This window comes from Lutjanus erythropterus, chromosome 10 (assembly GCF_056507025.1).
Source record: "Lutjanus erythropterus isolate fLutEry1 chromosome 10, fLutEry1.hap2, whole genome shotgun sequence".
Taxonomy (NCBI): domain Eukaryota; kingdom Metazoa; phylum Chordata; class Actinopteri; order Lutjaniformes; family Lutjanidae; genus Lutjanus; species Lutjanus erythropterus.
The window spans coordinates 23,197,269-23,212,569 of NC_139326.1; the positions used below are offsets into that span (position 1 = coordinate 23,197,269).

Here is a 15,301-nt window from a genome sequence, read left to right on the forward strand (position 1 = left end):
CTTAACTTATTGTTATATTATTAGACACAGTTTCTTTGATATTTATTCCTTACACACTTTATTAAAAAAAAAAACAGAAATCTGTATCTGTGCTGCCACAGGCCTGTGATAAGCCCATTCAATCATTTCGTTCAACTCAAATGAATTAATTGGATGGCCTACCTGCCCATACATGGTGTATGACTAGTCTTACAAAACGCTAAACAGATATTTTGCTAGCTGCACAAGAATGGCAGGGAAAGTGCAGAAAAATACTTTCCCAACGTTAACATGCTAGCTTGACAGCTGTACTAACAATAGCTATATTTGTTGTTTCCATTCATTATGATAATGTTATGTGTTTTCTTTCATGTGACTGAAACATGAGCTAGTTGGATGTGGTTAGCTTGTCCTCCAGCAGTAGTCAGTTACTGTGCATTCATGTGTTTTGGAAAAGTGGCTTTGGAGGGAGGCCTAAAGGGAGGGGATGGGATTGTTTCAGTTGCATACTTTCAAAATCTAGTTTAGTCTTGCTGGTTTCTTCAGCCTTACCACCCCCCAGCTTTAATGTTCTGTTAGCAAGAGTTTATTTGTGACCAGGGTTCCTCTCTGTTAATAATTTTTTTCTCTGTTTAGCGTAACCTACATCGTCATGATTTTCAAGACACTTTTTTTTGCACTACCACACATAAACCCGCATCCACGTTTTACATGGTATTTTTTGGTAAATGGACGGCTTTTATCCAAAGCACTTTGTAATTAGCCTCTCATACACACGCTCAAACACTAATGGCAGCCATGCCACAATGCAAGGCAGTCGCCTAACCATCAGGAACAACTGGGGTTCAATCTTGCAAAACTACAAATTACAGACTCAAAAATTACCTATGCTGCCTCTGAATCTCCTCTATGAAAATGGCAACTGCCCCATATGAAATCAGAGCATTTTGTGTTGCATTGACCCAGAATACAACAACAAACATACACAACTTACAAACATCACTGATGTAAACTAACAACATCTTAATAGTTGCGATTTTCCATCCTCGCTGTCAGAATTGCTGCTGAATCAATCACAAACACTGCAAAGCTGCGTAATGTAGCAAGATGATGAGTCTCAAGAACATAAAAGGATACGCGGTCACAAGTAGACAGAAAACCAACTGACAGACACTCTGACAGTCTCCACAACAAACACACATAATGAGCTTCACCAAACTGGCATTTACTGCAGGGCTATTATATTGTACGTTGTCATTTTGTCCAATCCCTGTACAGTAACTGACAAGGTGAACATGTCACACAAGTTTCCAGGACATGAGTTATAACATGCTTTTAGTCGACGTCAGAAATGATTAGAACTGTAGGCAGGTCCCTGCTTCTCCGGCACACATGTTCTGGCTCTGTCCTAAATTGTTTAATTGCTTTCCAAACACTATCAGATGTGTATGGGCAGGTGATAGAACTGCTGATCTACTGATTGTCATATTCTGTGACCCGAGGAAGGAAAGTCCTCTTAGAGGAGTTAATTACATAATTGCAGCCCTTATAATCGTATTAGCATGCAGGCTAATTCCCCTAAACTGGAAAATCTCACAGCCTCCAGGTTATATTTTATTTAAAAGACATCACACTGCTCTTATAACTAGAGAAACTCAGCTTAGCAGTTCTACGGACAAATTTGAGAAAATGTGATGTCCTTTTTGCTTTTTGTTTTATTAAACACAAAAATGTTACCTGCACTGGACGTATCTGTAAAACTGGAAACCAATAAACACATTTAAAAAAAAAAAATGTGAGGACTACCATGAAGAAAACTTTTCTTACCTTTTTCTTCTCTTTCAGGTCATACAAGGCCATGGTGGCAAATATGGGCTCAATGTCAATCTCAAACCTGTGAAGCCAAGAAGGAAAAAGGAAATGAGTAATTCAATAATAGCAGCAGAGACGAATACTTAACATTCCCTATTCTATTTTTTTCCTCTTCTGTTCTATTCCTGTATATTACTGTTGTATTGGGAAGCAAGGAAATGTATTACAGTAAGAGATAACATGTTTGAACTGAGGGTTAAAGGCTCAGGGGATGAAGTTGCCAAAACCACTGCAAGCAGAGAAATGAGTTCAACTCAAACATTTGGCAGCGTTATGGGTTGCAAAAAGGAACGAGTCAGATCAAGAAGGAAAGACAGAGAAGCTGTGTGTGTGTGTGTGTGTGTGTGTATATATGACAGAAAGAAAGAGAAAGAGACACAGAGACAAAATCCCACAGAGAGAGGGCGGGACAGTGCTTTTCTGGAGAGAAACAACAACCACTGCACAGCAATCCTCTCCCCTCCTACACTGCGCTGTCCGTCACGTCTACTGCAGAGCCTCCTCGACAAAACTACCCAGGCCTTTAAAGTCGTGATCAGATGCGACGCACAAGAATGTACTGTATGTTAAATGCTGGACAAAAGGTCACTTTCAAAAACAGGGGTAGTGTTAGACTCATTCCCCTTTAACACAACTGTTGGCTCCTTGTGCAACTCTTAAGAGAAACAGAAGGCAGCTGTTTAAAACCCCTCTTCCCTCCTACAGTATCATGAAAATGTATGACATACTTGATGGCCTGGCATCGGATCAGGATGCGGTCTCCAGTGTGTTCCTTGGGGCAGTCAGGGATGGGCCGAATCTCCACTGCGTCTTCCTGGAACACAATGGCAGAGAACGTTTTAAAACCATGCAAAAAGAAATGAAGGAGGATTTGCTGCATTTGAAGGATCTTAAACGAGATTCACAGGTGTTTACAAATTTCTGAACAACAGAATGGAAGAATATAATCCAACTGTTAAAAACATATAAAAGAAAACTCCAGAAACTTTTTATATCTCTTTGCACATTTTATAGTGGTTACATTTAGAGTGTGTCTATAAAAAATATTGTTTTTCTCCTGTGTCAAATGCTAACTTTTTACTAACTTTTTCTGTGATATAAAGTCAACTATTATTGGAAATTCAGAGAAAGCAGGAATGTAACTACTTGTATTTTCATTGTAGATTAATCTGCCCATCATTTTTTCATTAATCGTTTGAGCTAGCCAGGGAACCAGACAAATCTGCAAGCTCATGATTTATTTGCTATGGTAGATATGTCTACAGCCCCTTCCAGCAGACAGATTTCCCCTCGTCCTGGATCTGATCGGGCCAATCACAGCTTGACCCTACAGATTATATCACTGAGTATATCTTTGATTGATTGAGACTGATTATATCATTGATTTATAAACCCCTCATGAGCCTGAATGTAGCCTGATATCCTCTGGCAGAGGTCTGCTAGTAATTCCTAGGCTGAAGCCAAAAAAACAGAGCTTTTAGAGTCACTGGACCCACAACTCTGGAACAACCTGCAGATCAGGCAAGATAGCTTTGTTTCCTCTCTCTCTTCTCTCTTAAAAAACACTTCTTCAGAATTGATTTTTCCCAAATTGGTTGTTCTTCTGTTTTTAGTTGGCTTTTATTGTGTTTTAGCAAATCATACCTCACTCATCATTTGTACTGTATCAATACTACTTTTACTTATTATCTAATTTCTTTTGTTTTTATATCTTTGTAAAGCACTTTAGTACCTGTTTTGTTCTGAAAAATGCTATATAAATAAAGTTGTTATTATTATTATTGGTTCCAATATGCATGATTATCAACTCTGTCTCTATCTCACCTCGTCAGCTGGTGGGTACAGAGCAAACAGCTCGGGATGTCTGTTCCCCTGCCGCGCCTCCTGGTTGAAGCGGTCTAGCTCCTCGGGGCTGCTGAAGGCCAGCAGCCCCTCCACTCTCTGGTCCGGGGTCAAACACCGCAAGTTAAAGTCAGAAGAGGTCAGTGTGCGGCCAGAGTCATCACTCAGCCCCGCTAGAGTCGGAGACTTGACCTGGATCACAGACAGACAGAAAGAGAGGGGTGAAGAAGGGCAGAGGATGGGGAAGGACGGAGAAAAGATGGTGAGGGGAATGAAATGGTGAGCAGGAAAGATGGAGGAATAAGAGAAAAACAAAGGATGAGTAAAATAAGGTGGTATTAAGGCAGAATAGCCAGAGGGTTGTTGTCACATCAAATGAATACTAACTAATGACTAATTGGTCAAAGCCTGTGAACTATATTAAATGAATGGAGTTGAAGTTAAAAAAAGGCATCCATACACTCATCCATACATATAAGAGTTCTAAAGGTGTTTTTCCATTCCATTAAGGATTCCATTAAGAACCCTTTTTCATCCAAAGCCTTTTTTGGAAGAATGGGTTTTGTCAAGGGTTATTTGTACCATAATGTCAAAGAGTTCTTGTAAGAATCCCCGGGGTGGGTCGAAGATAAAACTCTCAGAATATAAATGTTTTTTTGGAAGACCTCCTTGTGCGCGTTCTAGTTAAAACCCTTGAAATATAAAAGGGTTCTTGGTGGAAACCCTTGGGTGGATTCCGGTGAGCACCCTTAGATGTTGAGAGATTCTGGATACAACCAAAGTGGTCTGGGTGGAACCATTAGACCATACAGGGATTCTCATTTAGAACCTCTCATACGGGGTTCTGAGTGAAACCTCTCACAGCTGCTTCTATGTATAACCCTGCATGTTGGGTTCTAGGTAGAACACTCTGAAAGGATTCCAAGTCTACCATGAACCTAAAAGGTTCTCCTATGGGGACAAGCCAAAGAACCCTCTATAGTTTTAGCTAGCACTTTAATTGTTTGTTTATTTATTTATTTAGAGTGTACTCACAGTACAAACCCAGCTGAACTTTCCGAGCAATTCATGATTTTCCTCACCGGTGTTCCCACATGGGTTTAAATCTCTTTATTCCATTGTTTGATCAAATTTCAGAATCTGCCTAAACTATAATATATTTTTTTAAAAACAAAATATCAACACAGTGTTCACTTCACTGGCTGAAGATGCAGCCACTGTGGTTATGTTGTCACCAGACACAACAAACAGCTAACGGCCATTTATGCAGTCTAGACAGCTTCTGTTTTGGCCTGGAGACAATGACAGCCTCTGTTTTCTTCTGATCAAGGCTTACACAGAGAACACACAACACAAGTTCATGGTGATGTTCACTGTATGCTACAGAAAGTGACATGAATCTTTATATAACAATGGTCAGCAGGTGTTTCCTTCTTTGTTATAAAGAAGCAGTTGTCTTGTTGTACTTCATAGTACGTACAATGTGCATAAAAAGTCACCAGACTTCAGGAAATAAACAATTGAATTATGACATACAATAAGGGTGGTATAAGTTACATGTCACTAGTGATGTCGATGCATTGTATATTACACGATCAGGTTCTGTAATTTGAGATTTCCCAGCAGGCTGATGGCCTGAGCCAACTTGTTAACCCAGAGACACAGTAACCCTGGAAAACAAGCTCACTCGATGCAGCATATTTTTGATATCCAGAGCACTGACAGTAACAACACTGGCTTGTTGGACGAACAATTTAGCACCAGGCAGAAGCATGATCTTAAAGCATTTTTATCTCACCTAACACAGTGTGATATGCAAATGAGCTTAAATGTATCCTCCCAGACGCCCTGGAGCGAGATCTGAGAGGACAATTAAAAAGATGTCATCTGTTGTACATCGTTAAAATATTTATGTTGCCCTGCAGCGTCTGTTAGCTCCACCCTGTTTTCTCCACCCTGTTTTTTGTTTGGAATATAAAGGATTCTTACTAGAGCCTGACTGGTGATATTGTCTGCTGATATTAGTCTGTCACAGCTATAACATCTATATTGATATCTGCGTATATGTTTTTCGGTATGGACTGATGTTTTGTTTTTTTTACAGAACATAGTGCAGATTGTTCTTACTTACTTTATTTTATTTTATTTTTTTAGTTTTATTGGCCAACAAAAAATGGGTCTGAAGTTACATTATTCAGTTGTGCCTACCTACAATGCAACTCTGCTTCTAAGACACTGCAGGTAATCAACGGGTTAGGGTTATAAAAATCAACATTCTGATTAATAGCGAATGGGTTACAGGTAAATGAAATAGGATGAAATGGCGGCCCATTGAAGGTCTCACACAGTCAAGGTTCACGCAACAAAATTGTATAAATTATTAAAAAATATTAAAGTCAAGTACAAAAGCATATAATCTAGACTGTTATTTAATACATCAGGAAGAACTAGGGCTGTATTAAAATCATCCTCTGCCCATCAGTAAGAGGTCTCTCAGGCTGGCACTGGCACCATATGGAATTACTCAGACTCAGCTACAGGGCAGGGCATAACCTCACTGCTCCCATGCTTCATCCTGCTTTGAACAGTCCCTGCTGCCACCCTCTCTCTTCTTGTCTCTTTCATTTTCCATCATCCATCAATCTCACAATCAACCACAGGCAAGGACTGACCGAGCTTCCACCCTGCTGAAGCTTCACCCTGCGGAGGCTCCCAGGGACCATCACAGCATGGTCTCGGGGGCTATTGCTAGACCAGATTGGACCGCAGAAGAGGCCCATTACGCACTGAGGGACAATAGTGCTGTTCTTCCACTCTCTGTCACTCTCTTTCTGGCGTGTAGATCATGGGAAGCCTGCGGCAGTAATAAGGGCCTTTTGGTTTGGGTGATTAACCAGAATTGGCAAGGATGAGGTGACAGGAGGGGGCTGGTGAGACTGGCTGTGTAACCAGCCAGAGACTGGGAGTGGCGCTAACTGGGACTTGGATTGGTCAGGACTGCCTGATGCTGGGAGCAAGGGATTTGGCCGCTGTGAGACAAAAGAGCAAGAGAGGGAAGTGAGAGAGGATGGGAACTTGGCTCGAAATTAGAGTACTGAGGCAGGAATCTGTGATGAAAGTAAAGGACTGAGGCATGCAGATGTAAACTATTAATTTAAATCGCAGAATAAATAAAATACCACATATTAAACCACAACATCTCTCTGACTGTCTGGCTAAACACCTCGAGGTACAGAGATTTACAGTGTATAATATTCAGTTCTGTGCAAGTCAGGCTGAGTAAACTTTAAAGAGCCACTGCCACAGTGGAAAGAGTGATGGGAATAACAAAACAGCGTTGTGCTCACTATTAAAGCACCCCCCGCCACAGTCTCACACTTCACACTCAGTGTTGTCGTCTCTCTCTCAAGCCTTGATCAGTATGGACGACCACACTGCTCTCTTTTAATGCTCCTCCTCTTACAAAAGACACTTTAACTAAGTGAAACAAATTGGCATTCAAGGACAAAGTTGGAAAGTTCCTTTTCTTGTAGTTTGACATTTTAGGACGTGTACTTATTTGCTTTCTTGTCGATATTTAGGTTAAGTGATTAGTACCAGCCTTGTATGGAGACAGAGCAGGGAGGCCATTGGTTCAGCTTAGTATAAAGCCTGAAAGTAGGAAGAAAAGCATGTCTGGCTTTAGAAAAAAAACACTTACCAGCACCTCTAAAGCTCACTGACTAATAATTTACATAGTGCATCGTTTTTATTTTTGATTTAGTTTTTATCTTTATTTGATAGTTTCTACAACACCTCGCCTCTGTCTAACAATTTTTACAGTGTCTGTCTCAACCAAACCATTTTGCTGATGGTTAATTTGCACATATTTATACTCTACACCTACTCTACCTCATTGCTTCTCTAATGTATATAGCATGTTTATATTTCATATTTTAGTATAGTCATAGTGTGTCTGGTATATATATGTATATATATGTTCTAGTATATTCTTTACATTGTGTGCACTATAAAAATAGATATATATCTTAAGAATATCTATAAAGTATACTAATGTTTTATTTTATTTCGTTATTTTGTTTTGTTTATTTTTCTATTGATATACTGTATATTTCTCACGTTTGTGTGTATGTATATTTACTGTTCCCATGTGATGCCTGGATAACTCGCTGCTGTAACACAAGAGTGAATAGGTAGAATGTGCTTTATTGATCCCAAACTGAAAAGCAAGAACATAGAACAAGAAAGGCAGGGAGAGAGAGAGAGAGACGAAAAGCAACAAAGATCCCCCAGCCATGACCTGAAGTGTGGACATTTCAGTTATGTGATATGCACTTTGTCTACCTAGGCTACCAGGATTGACAACACACTGTATCTTGTTTGTGAAATCTGTATACAAACAGAGATGGTTTCCATACTGTAGTGTGACTATTACTCGAGGAACAACAGTTCATCAGTCTGGCCAGCCCTTTTGTGCAGCGTGTCTGTGCGTTGTCTGGCAACCTCACATGGCAAAGTTACTTACAACATTTAACTCCCCATACAGCTAAAACAGTGATTTTTACTGCACATTTCTGTTTCTGTGCAAATTAAACAAGATAAAACATGTCAATCTGTGATTTTTATAGGTGCTGGAGGGTGTGTTTTTGAACAATGGATAGAGCCAGGCTACTAATCTTTCTGTATTATTCTGTATTATATACAAATACGACAACTATACAAATGTAAGGTACAAATAATACAGGAATAGTGAAGTACAGTATGAGTTAAGAATATGAGGTACAGGACAAGTTAAAAGAAATAGGTATGCTGCACTCTGCTACACATTACTTCAATAACACCTAACCAAGAGACCTGAGTCTCTGTCACACATGCACTGCAACCCTGAACACTCCTGACCGGACGACTGTATGTGAGGACGCAAATGTCTGAATCATGTGTCTGTGTTTTGTCTGACTGAGCCTATGTGTGAACAGAGCAGGTCATTGTCTGGAGAATTCACAGGGAGTAAGTAGGCATGTTGATAACATGTTGAGGGTGCATGGAGTATAGCTGCTTCACAGTTTTCTGCTTTCCTGTATACTGCTGTCGATACATTCAAATACATGTAGTACTGATACGAATGCAAAAACTGAATGAGTGAGTAGCCTTGTCCTGTCCTGGCTCCTGCATGCCTAAACCAAATGTAGTACTTCCAGTTGGTGAGAAGTGTCTGATACACACTGTGTGCCACATGTGTGAAAGAGCAACTCAAGATAACGTCCAGATGTGATTCTCAAGACATTGTTCAAAGTTCATATGAGAAAACAGCTCTCGTCAAAAACCCTAACTGTTTCAATAACAAGAACAAGTAGAATTAGATCACATAAAACAGTGCTGATGCACAATAGCAGACTGACAGAATAACATTAAGACAACTATTAAATATTCCCAGATATACTTTAACATGTATATAAATTGCTCTATAATTTGCATCACAAAAACAACTTCAGTTATCTTGTTAAAACCTTTGAAATGGCGTCTACTCTTGTCCTTCATTAAAAATCCAGAATATTTAAATATAAGTTAAGCTGCAGGAAAACAGATGTTTAAACACCTGCTGTCTAGCGGTTCGAGGACCAAGAAGAAAAATAATTTGAGTGGAGGGGAACTGAAAGGACAGGACTGAGTGAAGAAGGAAAGAATTGTTCCAGTGTAGCAACACTGGCTCTGAAGAAGGCTTACATGATGTACTCTTGATCTGGTCTGTACTCAGTAAGCATCGTTACTCAATGCTTATTGAGTAACTTGTTGGTTAAGACACAGGCTGAGTAAAACTTATGAAACCAAATTAATGTCCATAATTTGAAAGAATCAGGTTTGAATGAAGATGTTAGTAAGGATTGATGATTTGTTTATCTTAGACGACAGCTGTGTGTGTTACTATAAATGCATGGTTAGCTGTTCGTGTTTCTTACTGGCTTCTGTGGGTTCTCTGGCTGGACATCGGACTCAAAGGTCTGTTTCCGAAGGAGTTTGTGCAGGCCTGCTTGCTCCGAATATGCACTCCAGCCATCTCCCTGGCACCTTCATACACACAAACATACACACCGGGTCAAAGACCCAGACAGGGACACACACACATCAAAGAAACATACATGGTCACCACTGATACACCTCTGCACCTCTAATCAAACTAGATAACAACAAAAACAGAAGCCTTACGCAACAGTGTGTGTGTGTGTGTGTGTATTGTATATGGGTGTGGGTGGGAGAAACAGAGCGAACACTACAACGTATCCTAGTGTGTATAATGTTTAACAGACTCTCTCAGGCCTCTTGTTTCCTGAGAGAGATACGTGCAACTTCTCAGACTATTGGCACCTATTGCACAGGCGGTCAGGGAGTTATTTCTGGAATCTATGGTTCAAATACTGCAGCCTCGATATATAGAGAGAGTATCCTGCACACCAACAAACATCCTATGAGGTATTATCTCTACACTAAAACATCCAGTTTTTGAATTCTTTTTTTTTTGCAAACTCTGAAAACAGATTCAGTTCCGTCATTTTAAAAGGTATCTGTCAAGGTATTTTCTGTATGTCTCAGCCCTGAACACTCTGACTGCAACTGTTGTGTTTCTGTAGGAGACAATTTACCTTCTAGAGACCACGAGCCATGGCTGGGTGTAACTCTTCACGCAGTCTCTCACATGTGGATCCAACTCCACTCTACAAAGAGAGGGACGAAGAGGATGAAAAGCTGTGTGCGCATATTCTCACGCAGACATGCATGCAAACATTCAAAGCCTGAAATCCACATTCCTCTTCTATCTTAAACTGTAATTCATGGTCAAGGTGCGGGACGAGTGAATGCTCTGAATAAACTGAGATAACATGAGTTTACAGAATAATTTTACACTGACAACACTGAAGCAGTTGTACTATTCTAACTATTCTGAATATATTCTCCTAATATCTATAAACCCCAGAAACTTCTTTTAACTACCTACACCTGATGAATAACTAAATAAAATAATAGTTTTTGGCCAAAATCTTTTATCAGCTTAGTATTTTGCACATTTCAAATATTCTTATACCGTATGAACTTTTGCACATTCTCTGATGAATACTTTGCATATACCAGCATAAAATTGTAGAGAACATATTGTGCATATTTTTTTTATCATTTTCATTATATTTTTCCATGTGTGACTATCAATTTTCCATTTTCTATTTGTGCTTCTTTATCTTTACATTTTCCTACCTTCTGTGTTTATTGTAAGCACCAAATTCACCAAGGTAAATTCCTTAATCGTGTAGCCTTTCCAGCAATAAACCTAATAATATACCTAATTCAACTATTTTATTCGACTAGCTTTTATCTATGCTTCTGATATTATTTTCGGTCTGTTTTGAATTTCTCTATATAGATTCTTCTATTGATAAAACAGTCTGCGCTATTTCTTTACTCCTATTAAGAGTCTTATATTGTATTTCTGCTCCTCTTTCTGTCAAGAAGTTAACTTAGATTTCAAATACAGTATAAGACTTTGCAACAAGGACTTGTAAAGATAGGTGGAGATGAGATATAATTGTGTGAAACTTTTATTCTAAGTAAAAGAAATGTGCAAAAAAACTTTCCAGAATGAGGGTTCAATAGCTGAATACTTGAAGACTGTTGTTTGAACTAACAGCAAGGTGATGAAAATGGGGTGAAACATCTCCTGCAATTATTCTTCCCTCTTTTACATCTTTTCTTGACTTTTTTTAACAGAACAGTTCTGAACATCTTGCCAACTTAAAATTAAGAAGATTTTTTTTTAGTCAGAGTGTGTGGATTTTTCTGAAATTAATGTCAGACATCCTGTGACCCACCCATCCTCAGGGACAGAATGTCGAACAGTCCGACACTCCTTCTCCACCTGCTCCACCTTCAGGTCATCGTCAGGGAAGTCGCCCAGTTCCTGCATCAGGGTTGTGTCTCCACTTCTTAATTGTGACATCAGGAACTCCTCCAGGTCCAACGGCTCCACAGCTTCATACGACTGAGGCTGCAGAACAAAGGAGAGATGGAATTAGGACACGCAGCACCAAAGGTGAAGAAGTAACATCTGCTTAAGTCAGTGGTTCTCAATCTGGGGGTCAGGGCCAATAAGGGGGTCTCGAGATGGTTGTGGAGAAGAAAATAAATTAACACATTGTGGCAAGAAGCATGGAATGAAAGCCAGGATTAGCGCCAAGTGACAACAGTCCCTAAATGACTTGCAACACAAGAGACAAGCATTCAAAAATATGCAAAATACAGCTGACCTCAATAGTTAAAGCTATAAACAACACAAAAATGACAATTACCAACATAAACAAACCATGTCCACAGCCACAAACACTAACAAAAGCAAGATTTGCATTTTGCAACATAACATGGCAAACACAAAAAACTACTCAACAAGCATGATGGGAAATTAGGTCCGTATATTAAATCACATGTACCACTGATATAACGTGTGTTTGCTAGCTTTCATATGTTATACTGTTATACAATAATTCCTGAACAGTCTCAAGCTGACAGGGGTGTTGCTTGTAATATTGGCTGAAATGCAGTTTAAGGTTCTTAATAGGTGCGTAATAAAGGATTTATTTACTTGAATAAGCATTTTTCACACTTTAAATGCATAATTAACTGCTAATAAGAGCACAGTTAAATGCTAATAAATGCATAATAAAGTATGTTAAAATCTTAATAAGGTAACAGCAAAATCTTAATAAAGGTTTAACAATGACATAAATTAATGAAACTCAATAAATGTTTTATAAACAATCATAAGAAACCCATAAAGCTTTTATTAATGTTCCTAAGCAGTGTATACACTGTAAACAAGTTTCTTATAAGTGCTCATAAATGTCTTATACTCTCACAATAAATTGTTTATTATCCTATCATCGTCACTTAAATAGCATAATTAACAAATATTAATGTTAATAAGAATGTTAGAAGGGCCTTAGTAACTATTAACTAACCCTTCTCAAAGGTATTGTAATATAAAGTGTTATCAATACATTAGTCATATGGAAAAAGCTAGAGGGTGATTGATAAGTTTTTACAGTCCAAACAGTGCAGAGAGGAGTACTGAGGGAAAAGAAAAGCTGGGAAGGGAGGTGGGACCAAACATGTTGAGTCATGACTATTTTCTAACAGCTCATACCTGACAGGGAACAAAAGATTGGAGCACATACATAAATAGAAACTAGAACAAACTGGCCTGTATCAGACAGCCAGGCATTTTTTTCCTTTTTCTAGGAACTTATTTTTAGACAGAAACTCTATCAGCCTGCACTCCAGAGCTACGACAGATCAAAGGCAAAGCTGTAATCACTTTTATGTACAGTGCAAATGGGCTGAAATTTTCATTTGGGTCTTTGAATCAGTACATATTGTTCAAATCATCAGTGCACACAATGAAACAAATTCCCTCTGGCACTTAAAGGAGAAGAATAGACACGCTTTTCATCATTAGAAAGAGCTCGCAGGGGGGAAAAAAGCACAACTGATGAGATAACACAGGTCCCTTTGTGGTGCCCGGCTGGCTATGGTTGTAAAAGAGGAACCTGCATGGAGCAGGTGTTTCTGTGAAGAGTGGCAGCAAAGTAGGCAGACCTCCAATCTGATTATAGTCTGCAGGCTGCGGCCGATGGAGGCAAAAGCTTGGAAGTAAACTCACACCCCAGTGTTATACTGAAAGATTTCCTAAACAATCATTAATGAAAGAAAACTAATCTCTCGGTAGAAGTATTCTCATACCATTTTATCTTTCCTGATACAGATTCTGATACCTGAGCCGTGCATACCTTCTAAGCACACAAAAGGGCCAGTGTGGCCTGGCAGTTAGACAGGAAAAATGACCTCTTGATCATCGTAACAACATCATAACAACAACAGGACACCTTTCACTTTCACCTTTCAGTGTCTATAAATCAGGTGAAGGATTTTCTGGTGAACACTCAACAAGCACGACAAGACGGATGACATATGATGCCTTTATCTTGTGTTTTTAGGGTTTGTGTCATAAATGTGTATATATATCACTGAAGCCTGATCCATCATTTTGTTCTCCACCCCTGCTTTTCAGAGTCTCTCAACACATACAATGCACAGTGCTAAGAGAGAAAATCCACCTTAGCATTATCCAAAGACAATATCAAAACTTTTAATTGGGCACACCTTCCCCCATAGGGTTCATTTGCATGACAAAGTGTGCGATAGACTGGATGCGAGAGACAGTGTGTGTACAGGAGACAGAGAGAGAAGAAAGAAAAATGCAGAGTCAAACCAGTCAGTGGCAGCCACATAAACCGATAACGTGCACACAGAAGAGGTAGCGATAACTGCAGCAACCAGGTGAGTCACTGCTGCACTCAACTTTTAAAAGCAGCAGAGCAAATTCCATTTGCCTTCAGACATGTTTTTGCACATCAGTCCACACTAAGGGATATTTTTTCTCTGCTGAGCTTAAGAGCAAATTGAACCACATGGGTTAGCATTTATGTTTTAAAAAGACTACACACAGCCAGAGAGAACATCTTCATTATTAATATTGTGTGACACACCTTCAGTATCTACAGTATAGATTAAATCTTAAACTCCTCCTGTCTATAGGGGAGTGTCTCCATAGTGGCAGCCCTTTCCATATGGCCATTTCTCTGGCTCTCTGCCTCAAAGTTCAAACAATCACTGTACCATGGCCTCTTTTTCTTGTTTAGTGTGAAGCCTAACAAAAACAAATGAATGCAAATCTATGCATGCCTCTGATCAGCGCCTGCTGCTCTGTGGAGTCATGAGCAAGAAACCACCTCTCCTTGCCAAATCAACAGCCAGACAGACTTTCAATCAGCTCACTCATTGGTGATTATAAAGGTGACCCCTCTGCAACTATTTATGGAGAATGGAGTCTTTGTTTACTTGCAGGAAGCATTTTAGTTTGCAACCCACAAAATTTGATACAGACAAATGCAACAACAAACAAATGAAATAAACTTTTTTGATAAAATCATCAGTATCTAAAGCCAGTAACTATAATATAAATAACATCTGGACCCTTATTTAACCAGCATTTATCCATTAAAAAAAGCATCTACTAGCATCATTGTCCTCTAGTTGCATTAGCAAAACTCAGCAGGAACGGAAAGCAGACATGTAAAGAAATTATGACAAACAATACTCTTACAAAATACAGCCCCATTTGACTGAATCACAATATTTAAGACAATCAAGCTTACCAATTATCTCACTCTAAAGCCTCACTTAAGGACAGCTATGCTCATATGGATATTAGAGACTTACCCGGCTGAAAACTGAAAACTGCACCATAAAAAGGAAGTGTACAAAATGGCGCACTCCGGATACGGGAACCTACAGTGTGCACCTACTGACGCTGAGTGCTTTTTGTTGAAACTAAGCCACAACGTAGAGCACAGATCCTCTTTATATTGATCCTCATATTCCTAGAAGCTAAGAACAACAGCAGGTCTGAGAGGAAACAATCAGCATTACAAAAAAGTGGAACAGGTGATTATAGCCAGTCTGAATGAATGTTTAAATTGAGTCTGACTACTTGAACCCACACACTGTT

General features: G+C 39.2%; 1 protein-coding gene across 1 annotated transcript in view; it reads right to left on the reverse strand.

Moving 5' to 3' along the window:
- dock8 (dedicator of cytokinesis 8) overlaps positions 1-15,301 on the reverse strand; it is a 77,027-nt gene that overhangs the window by 44,609 nt on the left and 17,117 nt on the right. Inside the window, exons 3-8 of the mRNA XM_084728709.1 lie at positions 11,550-11,725; positions 10,332-10,403; positions 9,651-9,759; positions 3,676-3,885; positions 2,580-2,665; positions 1,807-1,873 (exon numbers count right to left, since the gene is read on the reverse strand). Of these exons, the coding sequence (XP_084584835.1) occupies positions 1,807-1,873; positions 2,580-2,665; positions 3,676-3,885; positions 9,651-9,759; positions 10,332-10,403; positions 11,550-11,725 (720 nt within the window). The remainder of the gene's footprint in view (positions 1-1,806; positions 1,874-2,579; positions 2,666-3,675; positions 3,886-9,650; positions 9,760-10,331; positions 10,404-11,549; positions 11,726-15,301) is intronic.